This window comes from Sturnus vulgaris, chromosome 8 (assembly GCF_052056855.1).
Source record: "Sturnus vulgaris isolate bStuVul1 chromosome 8, bStuVul1.hap1, whole genome shotgun sequence".
NCBI lineage: Eukaryota > Metazoa > Chordata > Aves > Passeriformes > Sturnidae > Sturnus > Sturnus vulgaris.
The window spans coordinates 31,223,414-31,247,479 of record NC_142250.1 but is presented as its reverse complement, the minus strand read 5'-3'; the positions used below and the strand labels follow the sequence as shown (position 1 = coordinate 31,247,479).

Below are 24,066 nucleotides of genomic sequence, written 5' to 3'. Positions count from 1 at the left end.
ATATATTTAAAAGATTTTTATACCTGACCATTTGGCTGTTAGTGCTATGGGAAGGGATGGGCAAGAGGAGGCTTGCAGGAGTATTGACAAATTTCATGTCTGAGAGGAAGTTTTAGGAAACAGATGATTTGTGTAGAGTTCTTTCATGAAAACATCCATGCTGGTTATCCTAAACATTATGTTCCAAAACTAGGTTTATTTTTTCTCAATTATATTTTATAACTGAATGTCTTAAGAGACCATCAGGACTTCACAGGAAAAAATAAATTTTGCTTCATATTAACTCCTAAAATTCATATAATAAAAATGACTTTTACAAAATACTGACCTTAGAATAATTGTTAAAAAGACAAAGACCCTCAGGAGAATAAGATGCTTCTAAAATCTTTTAGGTCTTAAAGTGCATTTGTAGAGCTCCAACTTTTTTCTTGCTTCTTGTCTAATGAAAGGTCTTTGAGAAAAAGGCATTTGCTAAAATTGGAAAATAGCACAGCTAAGCATTGTTTAGATAATAGCATAGAAAGAGAAACAGTTATTGTTAAATGAGTAGCAATTCTGTCAAAATTCATATTCTTTCTATATTATTAATTCTGATCTTAGCATGTAAGAACTGCTACAGGAAAATGTCCTAGAAAAGGAAGAACACAAAAGGCCAGGAGACACCTCACCTTCTGCACTCAGTCCTGGACATGCTGAAAATACTGATCCCCAGTTGATAATAATTGATAACAAGTGATAGTTGATAACATTTTCTATACAGTGTTTCAAGCGCACTTCTATATCCCCACTCAGAAGACAAACACACTTAAGATTTTATTTCTGTAGAAATGGCTGCTATTATGTACATAAATAGTCACTGAATTAGCCCTCATATTATTCAATATATTATGTGAGGAAACTGAGAGAATGTTCTGATTTAGATCAGCTGTGAAACCAATTGCATAATCCATTAAATAAATAAATATATATATATATGTATATATACACACACACACATATAGGCACACACACATATAGGCACACACACATACATACTCACATATGCTTTAAAAATAATTGTTTGGTTTTCCCATTGGTCTCACTCTTGCTTTCTCATTTTAGAAAAAGGCAGCTTTTAACACATCAGCAAGGGCACAGAAATGTTGTTTCAAGACACAGACATGACCAAGCCTGGGGTAATATTAGTCCCTTTTCAGCCTCACAATAAATTTCACAGTGACCTTAGAATTCCAACTATATGTACAAGATGATGATTTTCCAAATCAGAAATACCTGCAGCCATAGAAATGGCCACATGTGGCCATACAGGCAGTCATATAGAAATATAAACAACCCTTATGAAAGTAAAATTGCATTAAATAAGGAAAAGCTGAAAAAAACATATGTATGGCCCTGAGTTATACAAGCCCAGATGCTGCAAGGACTTTTTTTGCCATCTTTGTCCTTTGTTGTTAGTATTTAATAAGGAAGTACAATTGAAGACAGCATGAGAAGTTCTGACCACCTGCAGACATCTCTGGGCTTGTTATTATCTGTGATAAGCACCTAAAAGAGCCTTGGAGATTCCACATTTTATTCTAGATCTGAAATAAGTATCAGCAAACTTCAGTTTTTCAGGTAATGCTGCACCTTAAAGAGTGGAAAAAATACAGTTAATTCATTTAATTTTCCCGAGTAATGTCAAACATTCTGAACAGGACAAGTTTGCTTATTAAAAAGAGGGATTGTAAATGACCTTTAACAGAGAAATTTTCTTTATTGTCAAGAAACCTTTCAGATGCTTTTTAAAAAACTGGTAATGAAATTAGGTACATAATGATTTTATATTTTATATGAATACTAGGAAAGTTACTATGCATGAAGATTGAACATCTGTTAAGTGATCCCAAACTAAAATTCTTACCATCAGGATTCCAGCCTCTACATTAAATTATTTAGAAAACAATTATTGCTGCAGATTTTACACATAACAAGTTCCACACTCCAATCTGAAATTGTCAAAATATTTTTGATTTGGGAAGATGAGAGGAAATTCTATGTATAAAAAGAGCAGTCAGCTATGAAAATTCTCAAATCAGATGAATTCAAATGTTCCTTAATGGTATATTCATACCTTAACATGTCAAGAATTTGACCATTATATTAAATAATTTTAAGTGGCAACATACAGATAACTTTTTTTTTTGTACAGGTAAACAAACATTTCATTACATTTCATAGGAATGTAATGAATGGAAGCAAATATTCTGAAGTGTGCAAATTCAATTTAAGTAGTTTCAGGATTTTATATATATATAGAAATACAAAGAGGAACTGAAGCACTAAACCCACGTTACCATGGCCAGGCTATCTCATATTTGGAACAGTAATTTGCAGCACTGGATTTCCCTCGGCAGAATCCATGGACTGAGGAGGGGGAGGTTGAATCCTGACAATCAGAACTTCACTGGGGCTTACTTACCAGAACAGCACTTACTCATTTATTTTTCATCCAATATAAATCACATTAAGAGCAAAACAGGCCATTCAACATTTTCTGACTCTAAGAAAGGGTTCCAAAATTAAATTGGAGAATAGGGTTTAAAAAAAATACGGCCTTTTCTTCACACAATCATAATGGGACTGTTCATAAAACATCTCATCTGATGTACAGTAGTGGTTACCAAAAAGTTTGCACTTGTCAATAACTAACAAAACGTAGTTATCAGACATTTATGCAATTTATACCTTCCAAAAAGAAAGCTTTGGTATAAGATGTGTTTGCAAACTTCTTGTTTTTAAGTGTAGCCATTATATAAGTATTTTTATTTACTTCATTATTATATTAATTTTCTAATTTGCATGCAATTAGAGATCCTGGGAGAAGAAAGATACTTCAGAAAAAAAATTCTCAGAGTGAAGGGAAATGCTGAATGATCCCATGACAAACATGCTTTTCTTGTACAGTAAAATAATATTTTTACCTGAAAACACAGTAAATTGGCTGATCACTACTTGCCAACCTTCAGTGTCACAATAAAATATCTTTCTCCCTTTAAAAGTCACACCTGATTTTCAAGTATTTTTCAAACTCTGGTTGAGATACAGAGGAATGTAATCCTGTATGAGTGAGCACAGTCAAAACTCTCCTACAGGACTGGATGGTCTTTGTGTGGATGAGGATTCCAGAACATTCACAAAACACACACTGCATATTTCTTATGTGAAATGCTTAGGTTGAGGATAATTCAGAGTTTGGAATATATTCCAGCCAAGTGGCTCTTTCTTTTTCCTAAATGTATGCATCATGTAAACCAGTCCCATCAGTTTATATTCACTTGAACAGATTAACTTTAAAACTGGCAGAAAGGGTGGTTTTCAAAGGACAATTTTTTCACTAGGCTAAGTAGCACTGGTTCAAAGTTCCCAACAGAACCTTTAAAAATGAATTTTTAAAGTTTTAGGTTATATGAGGTCAGAATAGGCAATAAAAGTCACAAGATTGTGATGGCATTATTTTAAGATAATAATCTTATTTTAAGATATGAAAATACTGAAACAATCATGCCAGTATAAGAAATTATTATACCATAATTCATAAGTGCATAATTTATCAAAACAATACAGCAGTCATGGTTAGATGCAACCTAATACTCCTGTACAAGATATAACTACATACTGTACAATTGTTCCTTTCTAATAATTACTTTTACATTTAGTCCTCATCCAAATTAAGCTGAGTATTTCTATGAATGAATGAATGGCTTTAGGAAATAAACACAACTCACAACAGGGCTTTATTACTGCTACTGCACCACCATGGCATGCAAGTAACTATGTAGTCAACTATAAACAGTAAAATGTCATCATCTTTCTGAAATAAAAAGAACATAAAAAATACAGATATAGTAGTAAAACATCAATTATCTTTTTATATCTTTCATATTTACCAAAAGTCTATCATTACATGAGACATTTATACCTCTGTATCACTCTCCTGTACTAGGATGGTGGCAAATTTGGAGTTGAGAAACTATACTTTTAACAAGCTTGTACAAAACTACTGATTTCATGTTACACTCTGTCAGTGTGTAATGCATCAATGAGAATATGACACATCTGCTACCTGCCCCTCAGCGTTCTCTTACTCTTTTCTGTGTTCATGAATTTTGAGTAAATAAAAAGACCAAGGGCCATTGAAGGTGGTTGCCAGGTTATCTGTTGTGGTTACTGAGCTCCCAGAAAACTAAAGTCCTGCACAAAGGAAATTCTTGCATCTTCTTTTTGTTGTTGAGTACTGATTGTGTGAGGTTCCATACTGGCTGTGGGATTTGACAACTAATGCTGGAAGCAGGTTGGATTTTTAAACATTTATTTATTTATTTAGGGTAATTCCTTAACAGGTGCTAAAGTGACAAAGAGATGAAATTCTGCCATTGTGAGGAAAAAAAAATATATCCATACTTTATTATAAAAACAAGAGCCAAAGTGCCAACTGGGATGAATGCCTTCTGCTTACAGGTCAGGACACTATATAGATACTAGCAAATTTCAATATTGAAACAGGAGCAGGTCGAATAACAGCATGTTCAACTCTCCTTAGATTTGCAGTCTTGGGGACTTTCTTGGGAAAAAATATTGTAAAGCAGCTTTTCCATGCTCAATTAATTTTGCTGATCATTTAGCTGGCATGGAAGACCCTGTGTAAAATATCTCTAATTCAGGACAAAGTCTGAGGTACAGAAAAGAAAGCCCACTCATCACTGTTCTGCAGTCCAAATTATGTTTACAAGGTTTTTTTTTAATGTAAAGAAAAATGCTCAAGTCATAGTATTTAATAGAATTATCTTTCAAATATTACATGTGGTGTTCTTGGGATACAACTCTGCTTAAATTCAAAAGATGCCTACCTGTTCTGGGCAATGATAAAAAACACCTAAATTCTAATGATTCTCTTTAGCTCCTGCTTGCTGGAAAGAAAATTTAATGCCAATTACAAGGAAAGAACTGTACAATTCCCATTGTTACATTAACCTATACAAATTTTTCTTTAGTTTCTTGGAATTTGCTCAGTTTTTCAATTATACAATTTGCTTCTACATTACAAAAAAAAAGTAAAGCTTTTCCTATTCTGTCCAAGGATTTTTCCCTCCTCTGATATGTTCAGGATTAAGAATACTCGGTATTTGATTTTGTATTTTGTTGATACCAGGATCCACTCTTTTTATTAAAGCTCATCAAGCATACTCATACCTACCACAAGTTAGTTCTGCTTTGGGGGATAAGCAGGCTGTGTGACTAAAACAGAGCACAGTACCTCATGTGTTCATTCATAGACTTGCCTCCATAAAAACTGAGGCTGTAGGATAGCTTTCAATGGAAGCCATTTAAAAAGAAAACATTACAGAATATACAATTGTAGTTTTTGACTCTCAGACACAAGTTCCTTGACGTGTTGAAAGGTGATGTTTTCGATTTCTGACTCCTGAACTCTTATCTTTACAGTCTGCAGGCTTCTGTTGTGAAATGTCTATCAGAGCACTTGCAATTGCAAGACCTGTAAGATAAAGGAAAAACAAAATTTAATGCTCAGCTTTCCTGAGAAGAATTCCAGATCAGTGTGATGGTTTCTTTCAAGCCAAGTTTATGTACTTTCCCAGAAGTGATCAGTTTTATTTCAAAGTCAGATAACAAGTTATCACTTTCTTAAATGCTACTTGGTAACAGTGAAAAACAGCAGAAGGAAAAAAGTACAGTCAAGACACAAGGCTGGAAATAAGGAGAATTGATTTCCATTTGTGTTTCTTATTGATTTGCTGTGTGATCTTAGCATGACCATTCTCTTGGTTATGTGGACCAGAAGCTTTCTGACATGAATTCTCTCATATGAAATGTATGTGCATTGCATACAGAAACTGCAAAACTGCAGCTAGGGTAACATTGTACTCCTGAATATTTGCCTTTGCCAAAAAAAAAATAATAAAAAAAAATATATATATGCCTCTTTAATTAGGGAATATTCAGAAATTAATATTTACCACAAAAAGATATGAAAATATCTTTCTAGAAAGCACAGATATGTAAACAAGTAGTGAAACACGATGGACTGGGTAAATGCTAAATGCTTTCAACCCACCAACACTTTTCTGTTTTGGATTCTGATTAATTTGTTGATATTTCATTACCTGTTGTAATGTTAACAGGGTATTAACAAGGGCATAGACTGGCATGCTTAGGAACCATAGAAACACAGAATATTCTGTGTTGGAAAGGACCCACAAGGATCATCACCTCCTGCTTCTGGCCCAGAGCAGGACAATGCCAAGAATCCCACCATAGGCATTATCCACATCCTTCTTAACTCTTCCAATGATGTGACCACTGCCCTGAGGAGCCTCTTCCAGTGCCAACCACCCTCCAGATGAAGAATTTTTTTCTAATACCCAGCCTAAACCTCTCCTGACACGAGCTCAGGCTGTTCCCTCGGGTGCTGTGGCTGATCACACAGGGCAGAGATCAGAGCCTGACCTTCCTCTTCCTCTCATGAAGAAGCTGTACCTGCAATGAGGTCTCCTCTCAGTCTCCTCCAGGCTGAACAGACCAAGTGACCTCAGCCACTCCTCATTCAGCTTTCCTTCTAGATCTAAGACACTAATACTTTAAGAATCTACTCTTCTATTTGCTTGCTACAGCATCCTTGCTAAAAATTACTAAAATACTGTCATTAACAACACACTTAATACACGGTAGTGCTAGGCTTTTAAATTCATACAGGTGATACTGCAATCAAATGGATTCAGAGTATCCACACCATTTATATGTTCTACTACAAACAAACCACAGAAAACACTCTCCAAGGAAACACTTGAAAATACTTTGATATTGGCTTGAGATAAGAAATAAAGACTGCCTGTTAAACATGGCTAAAAGTATTTTCAAAGGTTTCAAACTCAATTCATCTATAACACAGAATCCAATTTTGCAGTACTTTTCATGCAACCCCTCATTACAGCACTTATCTACTAAGAAACTGTGCAAAAATTATTTTTCACTAACAAGTGTTGCTACAGTCTTCTTTCATAATATAAAATACATGGTCAAATTCAGTTCAGGTTTCCAGAATCCTGAAAAAATCTATGCTATTGCACACTAGTAACATAAACTTCCTTAAGTCACAAAAAAAGTTGCAAGAATTGATTAATGTGCATCCAGCTTTTAAAAAATGCATGATACTGTAAAACACTAAGTAGAATTATCATTGATACATTTCGGGATATATAAGAGCCAAGATTAATCAAGTTGTTTTTTCTCACATACACGAATATTTCCTGGCATGAGCCAGTGATGCTTAAAATTGGACTTTGACAAATCAAATTGATGAAATCTTTGAGGCACCTCTAAATTTTAAGCAGTATTTGGTATTAGCAAATTCAGGGATAAAAACTGAATAACATTTTGATGATTGCTTACATGTCAGCCCATCTTCAACAGCTAGGCTTAGGGACTATGCTAAACACAGGGAGTATTATTAGTAAACAGATTTTTAAATATAATAAGCTATTTTAAAATATATTTAGATGTATTAAGCTAACCTCACTTAATATAACAACCAACAAAAAGAAATCCTTAGGTCTAACACTGCATACTGGGATGTACTGGCATGTTGATAGAATTCCATTAAAAGCAGGTCACTACAGAAGATCATTTTTCAAAACATCACACAAATCATCTGATGAAATTCATTTATTATGTTCTCTACACCCAGCATAGTTCCTTGTTATCAAAGCAATACAATTAACTTGGGGAACAATTCATTATTTCAGACTGGCAGTCTAAAGGAATTTCATTTACCAAGTCAAGCTTGTGCACAGACACTTCGAGCAAGGAGAATTTACATCAAAATAAAACAGAAGAAAATGCTGTGGCCTAAATATTCATTAAAAAACAACAAAAAGAAACACCCCGAAACATTCCCTTGATGTTACAGATTTTTTATCTAAATAACAAATATGAATACATTTACAGTCATTGAAGTTGGAACTGTAAATTGTACAGTGCTCTAGATGCATTACCTCAACTCCGAAGTTATTACATTTACCCCACCTTCTCTGAATGCTGCTGTTTAAATATCCTACCTAACATCCAAACAGGTATTTTCCAAATCATGGTCTCTGTTTGCTTCTGACTCTTGAGCTGCATGGCAGGAATGAACAGTGGGATCAGTAAGGATCCCAAATGGAGACTCAACAGGTCACCTCTAATTTCTGGAAAATTCAATCTTAGTGGCAGAACCAGCCCTACTTTTAACTTTAGTTTGTTTTTTCTACTAAATGTTATAGAAATAACCTGACCTAGTTCTATGCAGCTCAAACAACCTCTAGCTTGCTTTAAGGATATGTATGCATAAGTCATTAAGAAGTGAGCCCAGTCAAATCATAAGTGGAAAGTAAATTTTTGGAAGAGATAATTGCATTCACAATGAGGAAAACACCAGAGGAAGCAATATGAACTTGGTAATCTTTAGCAGAACTATTGTCTTTCCTAATGGAAGTTAAATGGTAACAGTTTATTTTCAGGAAGTCTCTAATCATAAAATTACTGGGGTGTGATTTTTTTCCTTTGTAATTTTTTTTACAATAGTACAAAACCATTTATAATTAGAGGGATAAAACATAGCAAATCAAATGAGATTACCTTGAAAAGCGCATTCACGGTTTATATACAAATAGCCCTTTAATCCTGCATTCAAACAAGAGCATCTGAAAAAGTCATTCATTCTGAGATGCTCTCCTCCCACCCTCTGTAAAAACAGGCAGTACTATATATTTTAATTTTGCAGCAAAACAGCTTCATTAGGCGTGAAAGGTTAATTGCAGGTTTAAGTGCAGTTCAGGGAACAGTGCACGGGTCTGTGGTGAATAGCACAGTCTGCTACAGGAAGGCTGAGTGCTATAAACTGTTTGCCCTGCTGAAATGTTTTACTACCTCATTTACTAACTGTCTTCTTTTACTGCTTGTATTTGTAGTTCTTCTAAACCTTTAATAGCTACAGTTTTATTTCACTGTAATCAGATTTAAATGGAAATACCCATGCTGGGATGTTTAAACATTTTTCCTCTGATTGTATACAACTACATTTGAACTGATGTAAGGCTACACTATCTCTAAAAGTAGAAAAAAACCCCCTACATTGAAAAAATTAGTCTTACATAATGGTGTGCATATTTAAAACCTTTTTTTCCTCCTCTATTGTTCAATTTAATGAGAAATGCATGGAATTCTTACTACCTCTTTTGTTAAAAGTAAGGGAACAAAGAATGACCTCAGATTAGTAGTTAGGTGGGTAACTGGAAATGTTTCCTTTCAATTTGAATATGCATTATTCAGACATAGCATTTGGATAGATGTCTTCATTTGATTAAATTTCTACACGTCATTGTTATGCAGAATTAGAACATTCAGAAACCTGAAGACAATAAAATAACTACGAGTCAGGTAGATCAATTAGATTTGTTTGACATTTTAACCAAAATTATAGTCATTGTTTAAGGTGACTTTAAGCAATGAAAATAAAATGCCAGCTGCTAGACAGAGAGACTTAAACAGAAAAGACTGGGTAAATACTATATTATTAAAGTCACAGCTTCACCCTTCAGTGCCCACAAGTCTTTGTGTTCCTTCCATCTGTCAATTCTTCTAGAGACTGGCATTACTGTACATGCTCACCCCATAGTGGACAGACTGCTTTTATCATAAAGGATCTCTTACTCAAAATATTGCCTTTGTGGAAGACTCACTGCCCATGGAAATCTGTAGAAATGGATCTGAGCTGTTTGAAGATACACTAAGTGATGAGAATCACAGACTGTGGTGCCTCATGAAAGTCACCCTATCACACAGTGAAGCCAATGAAGCCAATTTCATGTTCATCAATAAAACCACCATTTATAATGTAGGGAATTTTAAAAAATTCCATCATTTATAAACATTTCAAGTCTATAGAAACACTGTTTGATAAGTACACCATGTATATTGTGTGAATTAATGGTATATGCACATATATACAAAAATTATGCAATTATGTAAATTACATTATTATGCAATTATGTAATAATGTAATAATGTGGATTAAATATGCCATTATGTAACAATTATATATATATATACACATATTACATATATACAACCACCTCAGTTAATAATGAAGTTTTGTATTACCTACTTCTTAATTTGAAGAAACAGATCACATTCACCATAATGTTTATGAAATGCACAGGTTTATTCTCCACAGAAAAAAAATAAGTTCATTATAATGTCTATAACAGTGGAGGAACATAGCATTCTAGAAGGAAAATAACATTCTAGAAGATTGTTACTAGGCAGTGTTTCTGAGTACCATGGAAAAAAATTCTCTCACTTTCTATGAGATACTGTGCTAGAAATAGTCATATTCAATTTAGTTGTTTAGCAATAGTTTCACTATTTTCTGGTTGTTCCTGTGTTCTCAAACAAACAGTCTCCAAGCAGAACAACTCAGGCTTCATTTTCATGGCTGAAAAGGCCAGCCTGTTCTTTGTGCTGCATACTCCTCTGCTACGGATCGAGTCATGCTGGGAGATATCCAAAATGCACATAAACCAGAACCAGAACAAAATTTGGTATTTAAAAACATGATGCACAGAGCCTTCTCCTAAGCAAGTACAAACCTGATACTCGAGTACTTTCCAGGAGAAAAGTTAAGAGTCATCTGAAGTTCAAGACTGTATATGGATAGAAGAACACAACAGATCTAAGTTCATTTCAAAGTCAGAAAACAGTCAAATCCTTCATGTGTATCCGAGTTTCCTGATCTGGCAGGTGTGCCTAGACAGTATCCAGAGATTGCAGACTTAGTCACAGAGAAAAATAATCATAAGCATCTGCCAAGAACAGTAAGTGTCTTCATAGCCTGTCATATTGAATGGTTTTTTATTTGAATTAGATTATTTTAAAAAGGACAAGCAGACAGCACCTCAAATTCAGTCTTTTTACAGGCTTCTCTTCCTGTTTGGTGCATGAATGTGTATTTTAAGTTGACACTGCTCTTACTTTTGGAAAGATATATTAAACAAACTAAACTAACTAGGAAATTACTTTGGGCAAGTAACCCCACAATTTTTTTTTAGTGATAACTTTTGCAAGATGGGAAGACAGCCAAGAGGTCAGGAGGTATATTTTCCTTTTCTTTTGCATATAACTTAATTAAATAAGTAAAATACGAGGCAGAACTTAAACCATAACAATAATAAACTAAATAATGATAGTGTGGAATTAAATAGCCACACACTAGTAGAGAGAAGATGTCATGCTCCTTTTTATTACACCTTTGCTATTTAGTAATAAAGGCCATCTATAAGGGACTAAGAAATTCCTTTTCCCAGAATAGACTTATAAATTACCTGCTGTCAGTTTGTGGGAAATGCAGACTATACAATAAAGGCTCTTTGAAGAAATGTTCAGCCTTTCCCGAATTTTCTCATTGTGAAAAGGAAATGGCCCTACATATTTGTGTGAAATATTTGTATTCCACGGGGCCAGTAGAGATTTTTCTTTTTTTTTTTTCCAATGCAGTCACACAGTTCTCCTTCCCTTTCAGAGTGAGATATCTGTAATTTGGTCTGAAATCCAGGTCTGTACAACATCTGGTGCCTTTCAACTATCCAGCCTGCCAGTGACTGAAACAGCAGAGGTTGTTTGGCCTCTCTGGATATGGACAAGGAGATGTTCATCATGCACTCTGGGATGCCTCAAGCGTTGTCCTGGTGAAATGGACCCAGTGGGGACCTGGAGACTCTACAGTAATGGAATGGGGCAATCTAACATTGATTAACTCAGGCTTTTTTTCTCCCACCCTCTTCTCTCAACTCTAGCCCTCCTGGAGCACAGGAACCACAGAACCATTAAATCGTTTAGGTTGGATCATGGGTTTCAACCATGAAGTTAACACTGCAAAGTCCACCAGTAAAGCACATCCCAGAGTGCCACATACACATCTTTTAAACACCGCCAGCAATGGTGATTTCACCACTTCCCTAGGCTGCCTGGCACTGTTCTGTGAAGAAGTTTTCCCTAATAGCCAATCTAAGCTTCCCCTGGTGCAACCTGAGGCCAAATCTTTTTGTCACATTGTTTTTAACGGAATGATAATAAAAACACCTACAAAGGAATGATCTACTTAGAATATGTGCACATCTCATGCAGATTAATTCCTTGCTGCTCTGCCATTCTATATTACACATCATGGATTAAAATGCAAGTAATTACACATTTTTCTACAATGGACAGTCATATTTGAAACATTTGGATTACATTTTCAGTTTGATTACATCTCACTTCCATTGAATCATTTATCCATATGCTATGAAAAACATCTCTATTCTTGTGATGTTGTGCAGCCGTTTAATTTGTTTTCAAGAAAATCACTATAAACTAATTTTCTACTCTGCAAGAATTTGGTGAGATGCATTAATCATGCCAGAATCTAATTTGGTCTTGTAAACCTATTTCTATAGAAGAGAAAAAAGTCTACTTGGAGTACTGAAGAAGCTCTATTTTCACTTACTTTCAGCAATACCTGGTTTAATACAAACAAAATCATAGTTTTTTTTTAGAAGTCAGTATCACAGTTATGGCCCAGGTGGGGTTAGTTTATGAACCCCTCTATAGTAATTAGACACGTCTGGATTGCAGAAGTCTCCTCCAGCCTGACACACTCGAAGCTGCCGGTACAGCATTATTTTACTCTTTGTCTCTATCTTCAGCAAACTCTTTTTACTTGGACCATGGATGCAAATCAGAGCACAATGAAGATATGAAAGCTGTAAAAAAAGCTATGAGCTTGAGTTACAACATTTAAAAAGCTTTTTACCCAAATCCATTCATGCAATTGGTTGCTTTAACCACTGTGATGAAAGTTAAAGCCCTACTATACATCATGAGAGAGATGAACACCTGTGGGACAGAGATTTATCATCCATATAAACAGGGTTTGATTGGCCATTTTTATAGGGCTGAATTATATTTCATTCAATTCAGTAATCAGAATATCTGTGTGTGAGTGTGAATATCCATGTGTGATAATCTGGGAAACAGAGCAGTTGGAACACAACTGAGCAATCAGGAGAAGGCTCAGGAGGAGAAGGGGAGCAGGAATCACTGGGGTTTGCTTCCCTCCAGAGGAGCCTTTCTGGCAGGGGTGATTTAAAGCAGATCTCTTTCTGTCTGCAGAGGAAATCTGGGGTGATAAACCTCGCCAGGTGAAATTCAGTTTTTATGAATACCTCCCTAATGTTCCATCTGGGTGAGTACATATACTGTCAGATTTGCAGCTTTACTACTCTCCTCCTCAAGACAAAACACACCACCTTATAGACAATAGGTTTTAGGGCCCAAAAGGGGCCAATTCTGCCCATGTTGGAGATAAAACAATACTACTTACATTACCATTTACTTTTAAGGAAGAAGATTAGGACAATAATCTCCTAAGATCCTTTTTCTCTCTCTTGCACCCTTTATGTTGCAGGTGCCAGGGTTTTTTTTCCCTTGTCAAAAATTTTATTTAAACCAGAAAGTACTGAATAGGTTCATGCAAAGAAATAATTGTATTTCACCAGAAATTCAATAGGATTACACCTTAATCAGCAGTAGGCATGTTCTCTATAGTGCTTTTCCATATAGAAGTCTCATTTTAAAGTTTTGCTTTCCAAGGTTTACAAAGTACTGGACTTGTTTACCATTTCCAATATACTGGTGCAATATATCATCACTCTAACCACTGTTTTGATACTAATTTGGTTTTGGCCAAATAGCAGTGCCAGTTTATTAGTATTCTGCTGATGTCCAATTAGACATTTAGAACATCCCCAGCTACATAGCCAGGAGTCACTCTGACAAAACAAATGAGCTTGGGAGGGTAAAACAGAATTAAGTCAACAGGACAGAAAGTGTGCTGAGAATTTTGAACCATATTTTGAATATCACCAAAGTGACAACTTCAGGGTCCTCAAGATCTCTAAGAAGGATATTTGTAGCTTCAGTAATATTAATGCTTGAGAACAATGAAAATGAAAATAAAAAAAAAAAAAGATGAAAGAAGAAAAAAGAAAGAAGAAAGAAGAAAAAAGAAAAAAGTAACAAATGCCCTGCTGTCAGTATTAGGGTGGCTCCATCAGCAAATCTAGCATCAGCTTACATAGAAAATTGTTTTTTAGTCATTTCAGTAGAAAAGCTTGGTAAAAGGCTGATAAGCTCACACACCATAAAAAACAAAACAAAACAAAACAAAAAACATTTTTGTACAAATAGCTCTACCACAATTATGGTCTGCACTGAAAGAGAGTAATTCTGTATGGGACTCCAGTATAGACAAACAAGCTACACAGCTACTTATTAATTCTTTACTGAATCTTCTATTTTACATTGAAAACACCATGTTCTGACTGTAACAGACAAAATTACACAGCTAGACTTTTCAAATTGTATGGAAATAGGTTTCCATTTTAAACACTTAATTACATACACTTGGTCTTGAGCAGTCAATATAGATAAATATCAGTAAAATGAGAGTAGAAGAGCACTGTTTCTGCTTGTGTGACACATTCAGATACAGCAAATGCCTGAAACTGAGAGATAGTAGTACAATGGCTGGATATATTATATTCTATGTTCTAGGCACTTGTCCTAGTTTGGAGAGGAATAAGTGGAAAACTGATAGTCCACAGTCATGGCTTGTAAGTGTACTCACAATCCAACAAGTAGCACTCATTGCCTCATTCACCCATTAAATTAATAAAATTTTTGAAAAAAAAAAAAAAAATCCACAACACCAAAACCCCAACAATTATTGTAAAAAAATATTACCCAACTGTAACTTGTGCCATTTAAAACATTTCTCTAAATACCTGTAGAAAAAATGAGACAGATTCTCCAGGCACATCAAATTCATTTCTCCTATTAGGATCAACATCCTTCAGAGATACAGGAGCTATGAAATATTCCCCTCTGGATCTGATTTGGCATAAATCTCAGCCTGATTTGCACACCTCCTTTTAATACAACAACATAAGATCTCTCACTCATGGCTTGTTTGAACAGGATTCATGTTACCAAATGGATGTGGAAAAGAAAGGCAGAAACCAAGTGAAAGATACAGTCAAGAAAATCTCTCCATGTCCATTTCCCAACATGTCAGCTCCCTGAAGATGCACTCAATGAAAAGACACTTTCTGACACTAAAGAGTTACTGCAGCAGCCCATTCTCATCAACATTAATGTGAGTATGAAATGGCTGATATGAAACCATGGACAAGAAGATGTGGGAAGAGACACATGGAGCTTGGAGTTTTCCAGTGTCAGGGTGGTTCTTTTAGACAACAGGCAAAATTCAGAGCAATTCTGTGCATTGTTCCCAATATTTTCATCAAAAATGGCTGTGCTGTACAAAGCATCACGGTGTCTTTGTATTTCTAGGATGTGATTAGGAGCTAGTTTTCATTTAAGCATTTTCAAAAAGGCTTTTAGTATGTGATGAAGGAGAAACAAACCTTCAGCAGGACATTAGAACTCCCTCACTGCAATTGTGCAAAATCTCCCATCTGCTTTTTAAAAGCAGAAATTGCATTGAGGCTTCTATTTGCTATTTAACTGCTGACCTTTTTCTCCCTCTATTTTTTTCCATATGCTATTTGATCACATGTGAAAAACTTAGCTTTGGTTCTCTTATTTCCTGATTTTCTATATTTCAATTAGACTTTAATGGCTATATATACAGTGATAATGATCCAAGAGTGTTTTGAATGAAATCTGTTTTGTACTTCCCAGCTTCTGAGAGCTGCCACAATTTGAGAAACTTTCTTCTGTAGCCCCTGAAGTGCCTTCTATAACATAATAATATAATAAACCATGAATCTGCTTTCCCTTTGCTGTGCAATACACCATTCTGTTTCCTACAGTCTGCTGCAGTACGATTTGCAACTATAAATAATTATCCTAAGTTATAAAGATGTAATATAAAACTAAAAAGCAATACCATTAGACACCATACACTTGAGACTCTGAGGAAGCCATAAGAAAACACTGATTTTCATAAAGAATAGGAGAAAAAAGGTAACAATGGAAATCATGGTCCATGCTTAGGAATAGTTCATTAAAAGCTTGCTGCAATTCTGGGTGCAAAGAATGAAAATAGCAGTAATCAGTGGCAAACCACCTTTTTTCTAAAAGGTGGGACACCACATTTTGTGACATCTATCTTAAAAGGTGAGAGGAAAATAAAAGCTGTGGTGGGAACGGGACTTGACAATGTGTGAAGTTCAGAATTATAAGGTATTATTCCCCAAAAAAGGAAGAGCCAGACTCAAGAGGGATTCATATAAACCTCTGTAAGGTTTGTGTCCAGATGTGTGACCCTGTGAGTTGATTTTTGTTTGTCCTGTCTGGTCTGGACAATACAACAAGAGGAATATATAGGATTTTGGGCTTTTTGCTATACTACTTTCCAATGCCTTCCTTCCAAATAGTCCTTCATTTTCCATTCTTATTTTTGCTGTTTTTTGTTTTTTTTTTTCTGTTGAGCTTCAGTCACCACATCATTTAACTGCTTTTACAAAGTATTTAGTATATAGACTTCCAATAATCAGGAATTTTCTTTGTGAATCTGATGTTAGCTACTAAGACTACTCTAATGCCCTTCTACTTTCTTTCATCTCTTTGCCTTGTACTAGTGTAAGAAGGTGGTATGGTAGTTTAAAAAGTTTCAAACATACTAAGGATCATTTATATTATTTGTCCTTCTCATGACTTCTCATATTTCAGTGGGCAATTCTTTTCTAAGAAAGATACACTCATCCATTATTTGCAAAGAGAGATAAAAATAGATGTTCACATTTGAACTATGACAATTATTTCTTTAAGAGCAATGAAGTAGATTGAGAACAATCTAAATGCAGCCAGCCTTATTTCATTATTTGAGTCCCACTTGAGTGTTTTAAGAAGAAGAAGAACATTTACATTCAAGATTTTTAAAACTGTGTGCTAACTAGTGCACATTTCTCATGCAACTTTTCATCTTTGATGTTTAACGGTGCTTTCTCTACTTACACTGCAAAAGGGACAAAAATCACTGGGGTGATTTTCCTCACTGGGGTGCCTCAAGGATACAGCTATCCTTTGTGCCAGTGTAAGCTGTGCATGGAGCTGCTAAATATCCACAGAGGCTGAGGCAGTGGGGTTTAAATCCTCTCCAGATCCACTGGGATGGGTGTCAAGGAGAGGGAAGTAGGGCCAGGAGACTCTTGCAAGAAGAAACAGCCTCCAGAGTGAGGTATGTAATTTCTGAGACTGGTAAGAGATCTAAAGCTTGGTAGGAGAAATCTGAGCCCCAAAATTCATGGTCTGATTTAAACAAGTAGAATTTTCACACTTTTTTTTTCTCCCCCCAAACATTAGCTCTTTCAAGTCCTGTTTTAGAGCTTTCATTTACAAAATCAATGTTTAGTGACCTTTTCACAGTGGTTTAAAAATGAAGACAAGAGATGTGTCCAGGGAAGAGAAACTGTATTAAAATATTGAGCTTGCTATCTCCACAGTGCTATACACAAATTAAATAATACATGCTAATATAGTAATTAGATAGTTTGCCTAGGTTTAGTGCAATGTTTCCTAAAGCCACCATGGAATGAGAGATGGAGTGGCATCACACCACAGACAACAGCTCTCCTTAGAACATAATGTGCTTAACCTTTGTGTATTTCTGTCTTCTATTCCTCTATTCTTCTATTTCTGCCAAGTCTCTTTAGAGTACTGACATGATTTGCAAAAAACACATTTTGAAATCAAGGTATGCTTTGAGTTATTGAAATACTACAATACTAGAGACAAAACCAGAATGGGTTGTTGGCTGGGATGAGGATGGAGCTACAGACATTTCACCTGGAATGACTCCTGTGCTCTGCACAAACCTCACAGGCAATGACTCCTCACAGCTCCTTCTCAAGAGCAAAAGCACAGAAAATTCTTGACAGTGTTGGATGGAAGGGCCATCCCTTGCACAGGGCTGTCCATAGGCTCCCTCCTCCTTTGTGGAAAACTACAAGAGACCAAACAGACTTTGCCTGTGGTTTCCCAGAGGATCACATTCCATAAACACTTGACTTGCATGTCCAGGCTAGATTAGGTACGTGTCTCAGTGTAATGAAGTCCCAGACACAGTAAGGACTCTGAAACCTTGAGAACAGAAATGATAAAAGAACCCAGTCATAAACAGAAATCAAACTGGTAGCATCACAGGTACCCGTGGAACTTTGGAACAACCAAAAGAAAGCTGGCACAGAATCACTGGCATGATGTATTCTGAACCAGATTGGAAAAAGCAACCTGGAAAAAAAACATTCATTATAATGAATGAGCCTTTATTCCACATATGAAAGTGCTTCTGATGCTGACAAAAGGAGGAACAATATTTATCATTCTAGGATCTAAGGGGACAGAACAACAATATTAAATCATGAAAGGTTTTGTTTGTGAATTGGCATTGTTTTCTGTCTCTTGTGTTAGCAGAATGATAAATGCTTTCCTTTGTGTAGGAAAGAAAAGATACTGCATGTTTATTGTACATATATTTATGCCATAATTTTTGAGAAGGTTGGTTAGATTCTCATTAATACAAATATTTATATTACAGGTGCTAATAAACATTTGAAGGGGTGGAAAGTTGGTTTCCTCCTCTACAGTTTTATTTGAGACTCTCCTTAATGATATTTTAGTTTCTGGGACAGATGAAACAAGATTCAGTTATTATAGTTCTTAGGATAACTGGTGGGAATATTCCAGAAGCACAATGTGATCAAAGTGGATGGAAAAGCAATACACAAATGACTAAAGGCAAAACTGTGCCAGTCCCAGAATTACAGAAAGAGCTGATATGTATGAGACATACTAAACACTTGCATTTGAATTTTTAATATAGAAAATAAATGTCACAGCATTTTCATGAAGAATCTATTAGTCTTGAATGCAGCTCATCTGCTACTCATTGCTATGGTTTATACCTTGTACTTTTTATCCATCTTTAACTCCTGCTGAACACTCAAGCAATTGCAATGTCTGACAGGAGGTTATGGATTTTTTCACATTATCATCTTTTTCTTATATTTTATGTTTTCAAAGGCTGGCACAGATCATTTCAGTGAGCACATGAGAGTTAACACACTTTGTTGCCAATATTTTCAAAAGCAAGCAGTATCTCCTGGTTTGCACAGTTCAGGATGAATATGTTGCATCAGTCTGCCATCTAAAGTGACTCAGCTCTGAGAGCTGCAGGGCTTGGCTCTGCCTTCAATGCCCTGAGAACACAGGGCTGAATTTTTTAGACAGTAAATACTGAACATATAAATAAATAAATAAATAAATAAATACTAATCTGGTCTCCAAATATCTATATGAGCATGACTCTAAGAAAGGATTACTTTTAAATGGTATAATTCTGTGCATCCTCTGAGTGCTGGGCAAAAGTTCCTAGAGCACAGCCAATTTTCCTGCACAGATTTCAATTGCTAGGTTAGATGCACTTCAGAATAATATTTAAAATTGCAGAGAAATGTGCTCTATGTCTGTTAGATATTGCAGTGTGCATGGATAGAATGGCTCTTCAGAAGAGCATGACAGTTTTCATTTTCTTTTTGGGTGTAATTGCTGTTCCTGTTGCTCAGCCACCTCCCTGTAACCCCCACCAGGGACAGATGCCTTGTGAGTAATGTGTGAGCACTGCACCACAGAGCCTGCAGCACAAACACCTTTGCACTGCATTTAAATAGAATAGAAACATACTCTCGGCCCTCCTTAACCCACAGACTTTTAAATTCAGGCTGAACACGCAAATTTAGCTGGACTTTTATGCACTAATGGACTAAGCAATGAAAGTTCTGCAAATCACTACCAGCTCTCAGTTACACTGTGGAGTTCAGAGGCTTCAGGTGATATTTCTGACACCCTGTTCCACAGCTATCACCAAGCAGCCCTTTGTGAATGGCTGCATTAATGGTGTGTAAGAAAGAACACCATCTACTTTACTCCTATCTACATTGGCCTCCCAGCTCTCACACAAGTAAAAAAGATCCAGCTTGATATTAAAAACTGTCAATATAAATGTTTCATAGATCTATGGAGCTATAAGACTGCTTTAATCAACTTGTTTGGATTGGTTGGGGTTTTTTTTGACAGAGAGAAAGGGGCTAAATTATTGTGAAAACTAATATATGAGTAAGCTGCAAAATTCAATTACTTGAATTAGCACAAAATTTTCAGAGAACTTTTAGCACATGTGCAAAGTTTTGGATAGAAAATGACAGGTACAGATGTTACAATGAAAAGTCAGGAAGTTTCCAGATTTTGATAGATTTCAGGTTGGATATGTCAAAAGATAAGCCCCGATGCTGGCAGGCAGTCTCCCTTGAAAATTTAGATTCCGTATACAGAGATCTTCAGGTAAACCAATTTTTACTTTCACCTCTGCCTCCAAGTGCTGGTCTCAAAGGACTTCATTTCAGCCAAGACCTGTCAAACCCCCAAATGCTTTTCATTACTGAATTCCTTCTGTATGTTCTGTCAGCTGTGTTAAAATAATAAATTCACAAGCAATTGATTTTTGAAAAGGGAGAAAACCACTTGAACTCATCTCCTGATTTTGTTATTTCAGCATGTAAATTTTTTCTTTATACATTTAAAATTGTAGTTTGAAGTCTTTCTTTTCTATGCCCTTTATGGGGTTTAAAGTAGCAACAGGTTCAGAGAACTTGCAATAAAAAAACCTTCTCGGTACAATGACTCTGAGACATCAGGGGTGTACTCCAGTCAGTACATACCCTCTCAAATCATTAATATTAATGATAATTCACTCACAAACATCCAACACATACTAGGTGCCCTGGTGATCTTAATTGGTGCTACGAAATAATAAAATTATTTCTTACATTCTGAGGTATATGGGGAGAAATTCAGGACATTTCTAAAATTTCTTGCAGAGGTGATTTTGTACATTTTTTTTTTGTCAATATCAAGGGAAGATAATACACAAAAGCCACAGTGATGGATTAAGAAAGCAACAATGGTTATTTCAGCTAAAACGTTGAAAAGAGTCTTTTCAAATTGTGTGTGTGTGGAAAGGGAGCTTCGTTTGGATGAAGCAGTTGCAAGAACACCTTAATGGGGGACAAGAAAGCAATTAACAATGAAAAGTCACTGATGCAAAATATAGTCCTAGAGATTAAAATCTTATTGAAACAAATGCTTCTCCACTTGATCATAATGAATTGAGCTGAAAGATCTGCAAAACCAGTTCACTGCACATGAGAAGAAAATAATAATTTGTTACCCAATTATAATACAAAGCTTTCTGCCCAACCTACTGCTCTACATCATTGCTTAAATAGAAATCAACTGAAGAACACTACAGTAGAATTAGACATATTATTTGAAACTTCAATGTGATAATTAAGAAAAAAATATATACATATATATCAATTTTATAGGACTCTAAAAACATGAGGATATGCTTTACCCCAGTGGAAAAACAAAATATCCAAGGGAACAAGAGCTGAAATGGGCATAGCAGGGATAGATGAAGCAAATAGTACAGGGAAGAAAGGGGCAGTGGTGAAGCTCAGCTGTGCATGGGGCAACAAGGGAATAGTTTAAGATGAGATAAATTGCAGAGACAAAAGTGGGAAAGGTAGGGAGAGAACATTAAGAATTGAAGATGGAGAGAAGTACATTACAATGTGGGAACAGATTGCTTAAATTGGAGAAATCCATCAGATCAAGGTAGATTGGGTTTTTATGATGGGGATGAAGATCTCAAATTGATCCCACCTGACTTTAGGCACTTAGCTGAGACATCCAAATCTGGAAGGGCTCCTGTCAAAATTTGAAAAGTCAGCAGAGAGGCCTGTCCAAAGAGGAATCAAGGCTCCAAATGCTCAAGTGCCCTTTGACAGAAGTGTTAAGAAAGGATAGGAGCTGATCACATCAGTAACACATTTAAAATAATATGTGCAGATTACAGGAAATATTTGGATTAGATGGTCCTACTATAGAAGAGATTAAAGAAGGACAAAATAAACATAATCAGCTGTCAGAGGAATTGTTATTGAATAGGTTTTTCACAGGTCCCATATTTTTCAGTCTTGCCATTTATGGGAAAATGTGGCAGTGACAGGGATAGGCACAACACAACAGTCAGCAGTGGTGAGGATGGCACCCATAGAAGAAGAAAATCTCCTAAATTTTCATTTTCTTACCAGTTGTTTGCCACTGGAAAAAAATATGAAGTCACGTGTCTGGGACAATGTGGGATATACCAAAATCAAAGCAATGGCTTCAGAAAGGATTTGATTACATTTTAAAAGTTCTGAGGAAGGAAAGATCATGTGCTAAAAAGGTTCTTTCACCCTTTCAGCAAGTTTAACACACACAGGCTTAACACACACCTCTGAAGCCTGAACTCAGAAAACCTAAAAGATGGGAGCTTAAAGGAACTGTGATAAATCATCAGAGTAGGTAAATTAACAATTCACATCTTAAACTCTGTGAAAATAAAGAATCAAGCAGACAACCTGGAAAGACAACAAAGTTGGAGTCAGTTCATCAGAAAAACCAACATGACAGAAAGGCACTGAAGGAACACACACAGGTGTGAGCAATTACAAAAACAAATTATCTGAAAATATGGATTTCTTCACTGTCTAGTAAATAAAGTAATTTTAGCAAATGAAACAAGCTTCTAGATGAGAGAAAACAAAACTCAAATCATCAAGCTGTCTATGTTTTTGGGTTTGTCAGTGTGTAAAGAACGAACACAAATCCCACCTGAAATTAAGCTGTAAATATAATATCTTTTCAGATAATCATCTGCTTGAATTTTAGTAACTGAAGAAATTAAGTTGCGTTTTCCCACTGCAACAATGTTTTCAACACTCCTAGTGATGTTCTGCAAGCTGTGTGTAATTAGGCCTGATGAACTTTGTCCCTTAATAGGGACAAACCCAATGTTTGAAACTTAAGTGTGAACAAAAGACAGGGTAAAAGGAAGAAGAAAATGTATTGCCTACAATAGGTCTTCCTAGATTTAAAATTATGGAGAAAAGCTTAAATACATCAAAAGATCTAACAAAAACAAAAACAAAAACAAAAACAAAAACAAAAACAAAAACAAAAACAAAAAAAAAACAAACAAAAAAAAACCCAAAACAAACAAAAAAATGTTGTAATTCTTGCTTAAAAGAAAAAAAATCTACACGACTGCAGCCTTTCTGACATCCCTTACCTTACTGAGTGTTCTGCTGTGAAAAAAGCAATGTTCTGCTGTTCTCATGCCAAGAGTGCACAAACCCTGCACAGGAACCAGACAGTGAACATATAGTCGGACACTGTGGTTCTTACTGCCATAATGAAATTATGCTTTAGACATTTTCTGCATGACTAATCTCTCCTGATTACATTTTGAAGCTTTGCAGTGAATTGTGAATTATGGATGTACGAGGCCTCCTCTTTGTGGTTCTGCTGGCTCTGGTGCAGAAGGATCAGTAGACTTTGGAGCACAACTTGTGCTGTGGGATTGTTCCCTGGGAGGGACATGACAGACCCAGAGAACTCCACCCTGGGCTCAGTGCCCTGTGCAGCCCTCCCCAGGTGAGCTCCATTTCCACCCTTGAACAGGGAGCTTTGAGGGGAGCTGGTGCTGTCCCAGGGTAACACCATCCCCAACCTGCCAACCAAACGTGGAAGAGAATTGGGTTTTCAGCACTGAAGGAAAGGACAGGTCTCTGTAGATTTCCTATCTCTCAGACTTTTCCCTCTTGATTTCCAAAATTTTCCTCATATTGCTAAGCTTTTCCTAAGGGATCCACACACATGCACCCACTTCAATTTCTACTCAGGTGGCAGGACTAGAACTTTACAGACTCATCCTGTCAATAAGGAAGGTTCTATCCCTTAATAGACAACATCGAACATTCTTAGGAGCTTCATGTGAGTTTTTTTCTTTTCCCATAGTCA

At 35.9% G+C, this 24,066-nt stretch overlaps 1 protein-coding gene across 2 annotated transcripts in view; it reads right to left on the bottom strand.

The window, feature by feature from the left end:
• Positions 1–1,736: 1,736 nt before the first annotated feature.
• Positions 1,737–24,066, bottom strand: part of ATRNL1 (attractin like 1) — a 433,903-nt gene continuing 411,573 nt past the window's right edge. For both annotated transcript variants that reach the window (XM_014872547.2, XM_088169374.1), the window contains one exon: positions 1,737–5,536. In XM_014872547.2, the coding sequence (XP_014728033.2) occupies positions 5,412–5,536 (125 nt within the window). In that variant the 3' untranslated portion in view covers positions 1,737–5,411. The remainder of the gene's footprint in view (positions 5,537–24,066) is intronic.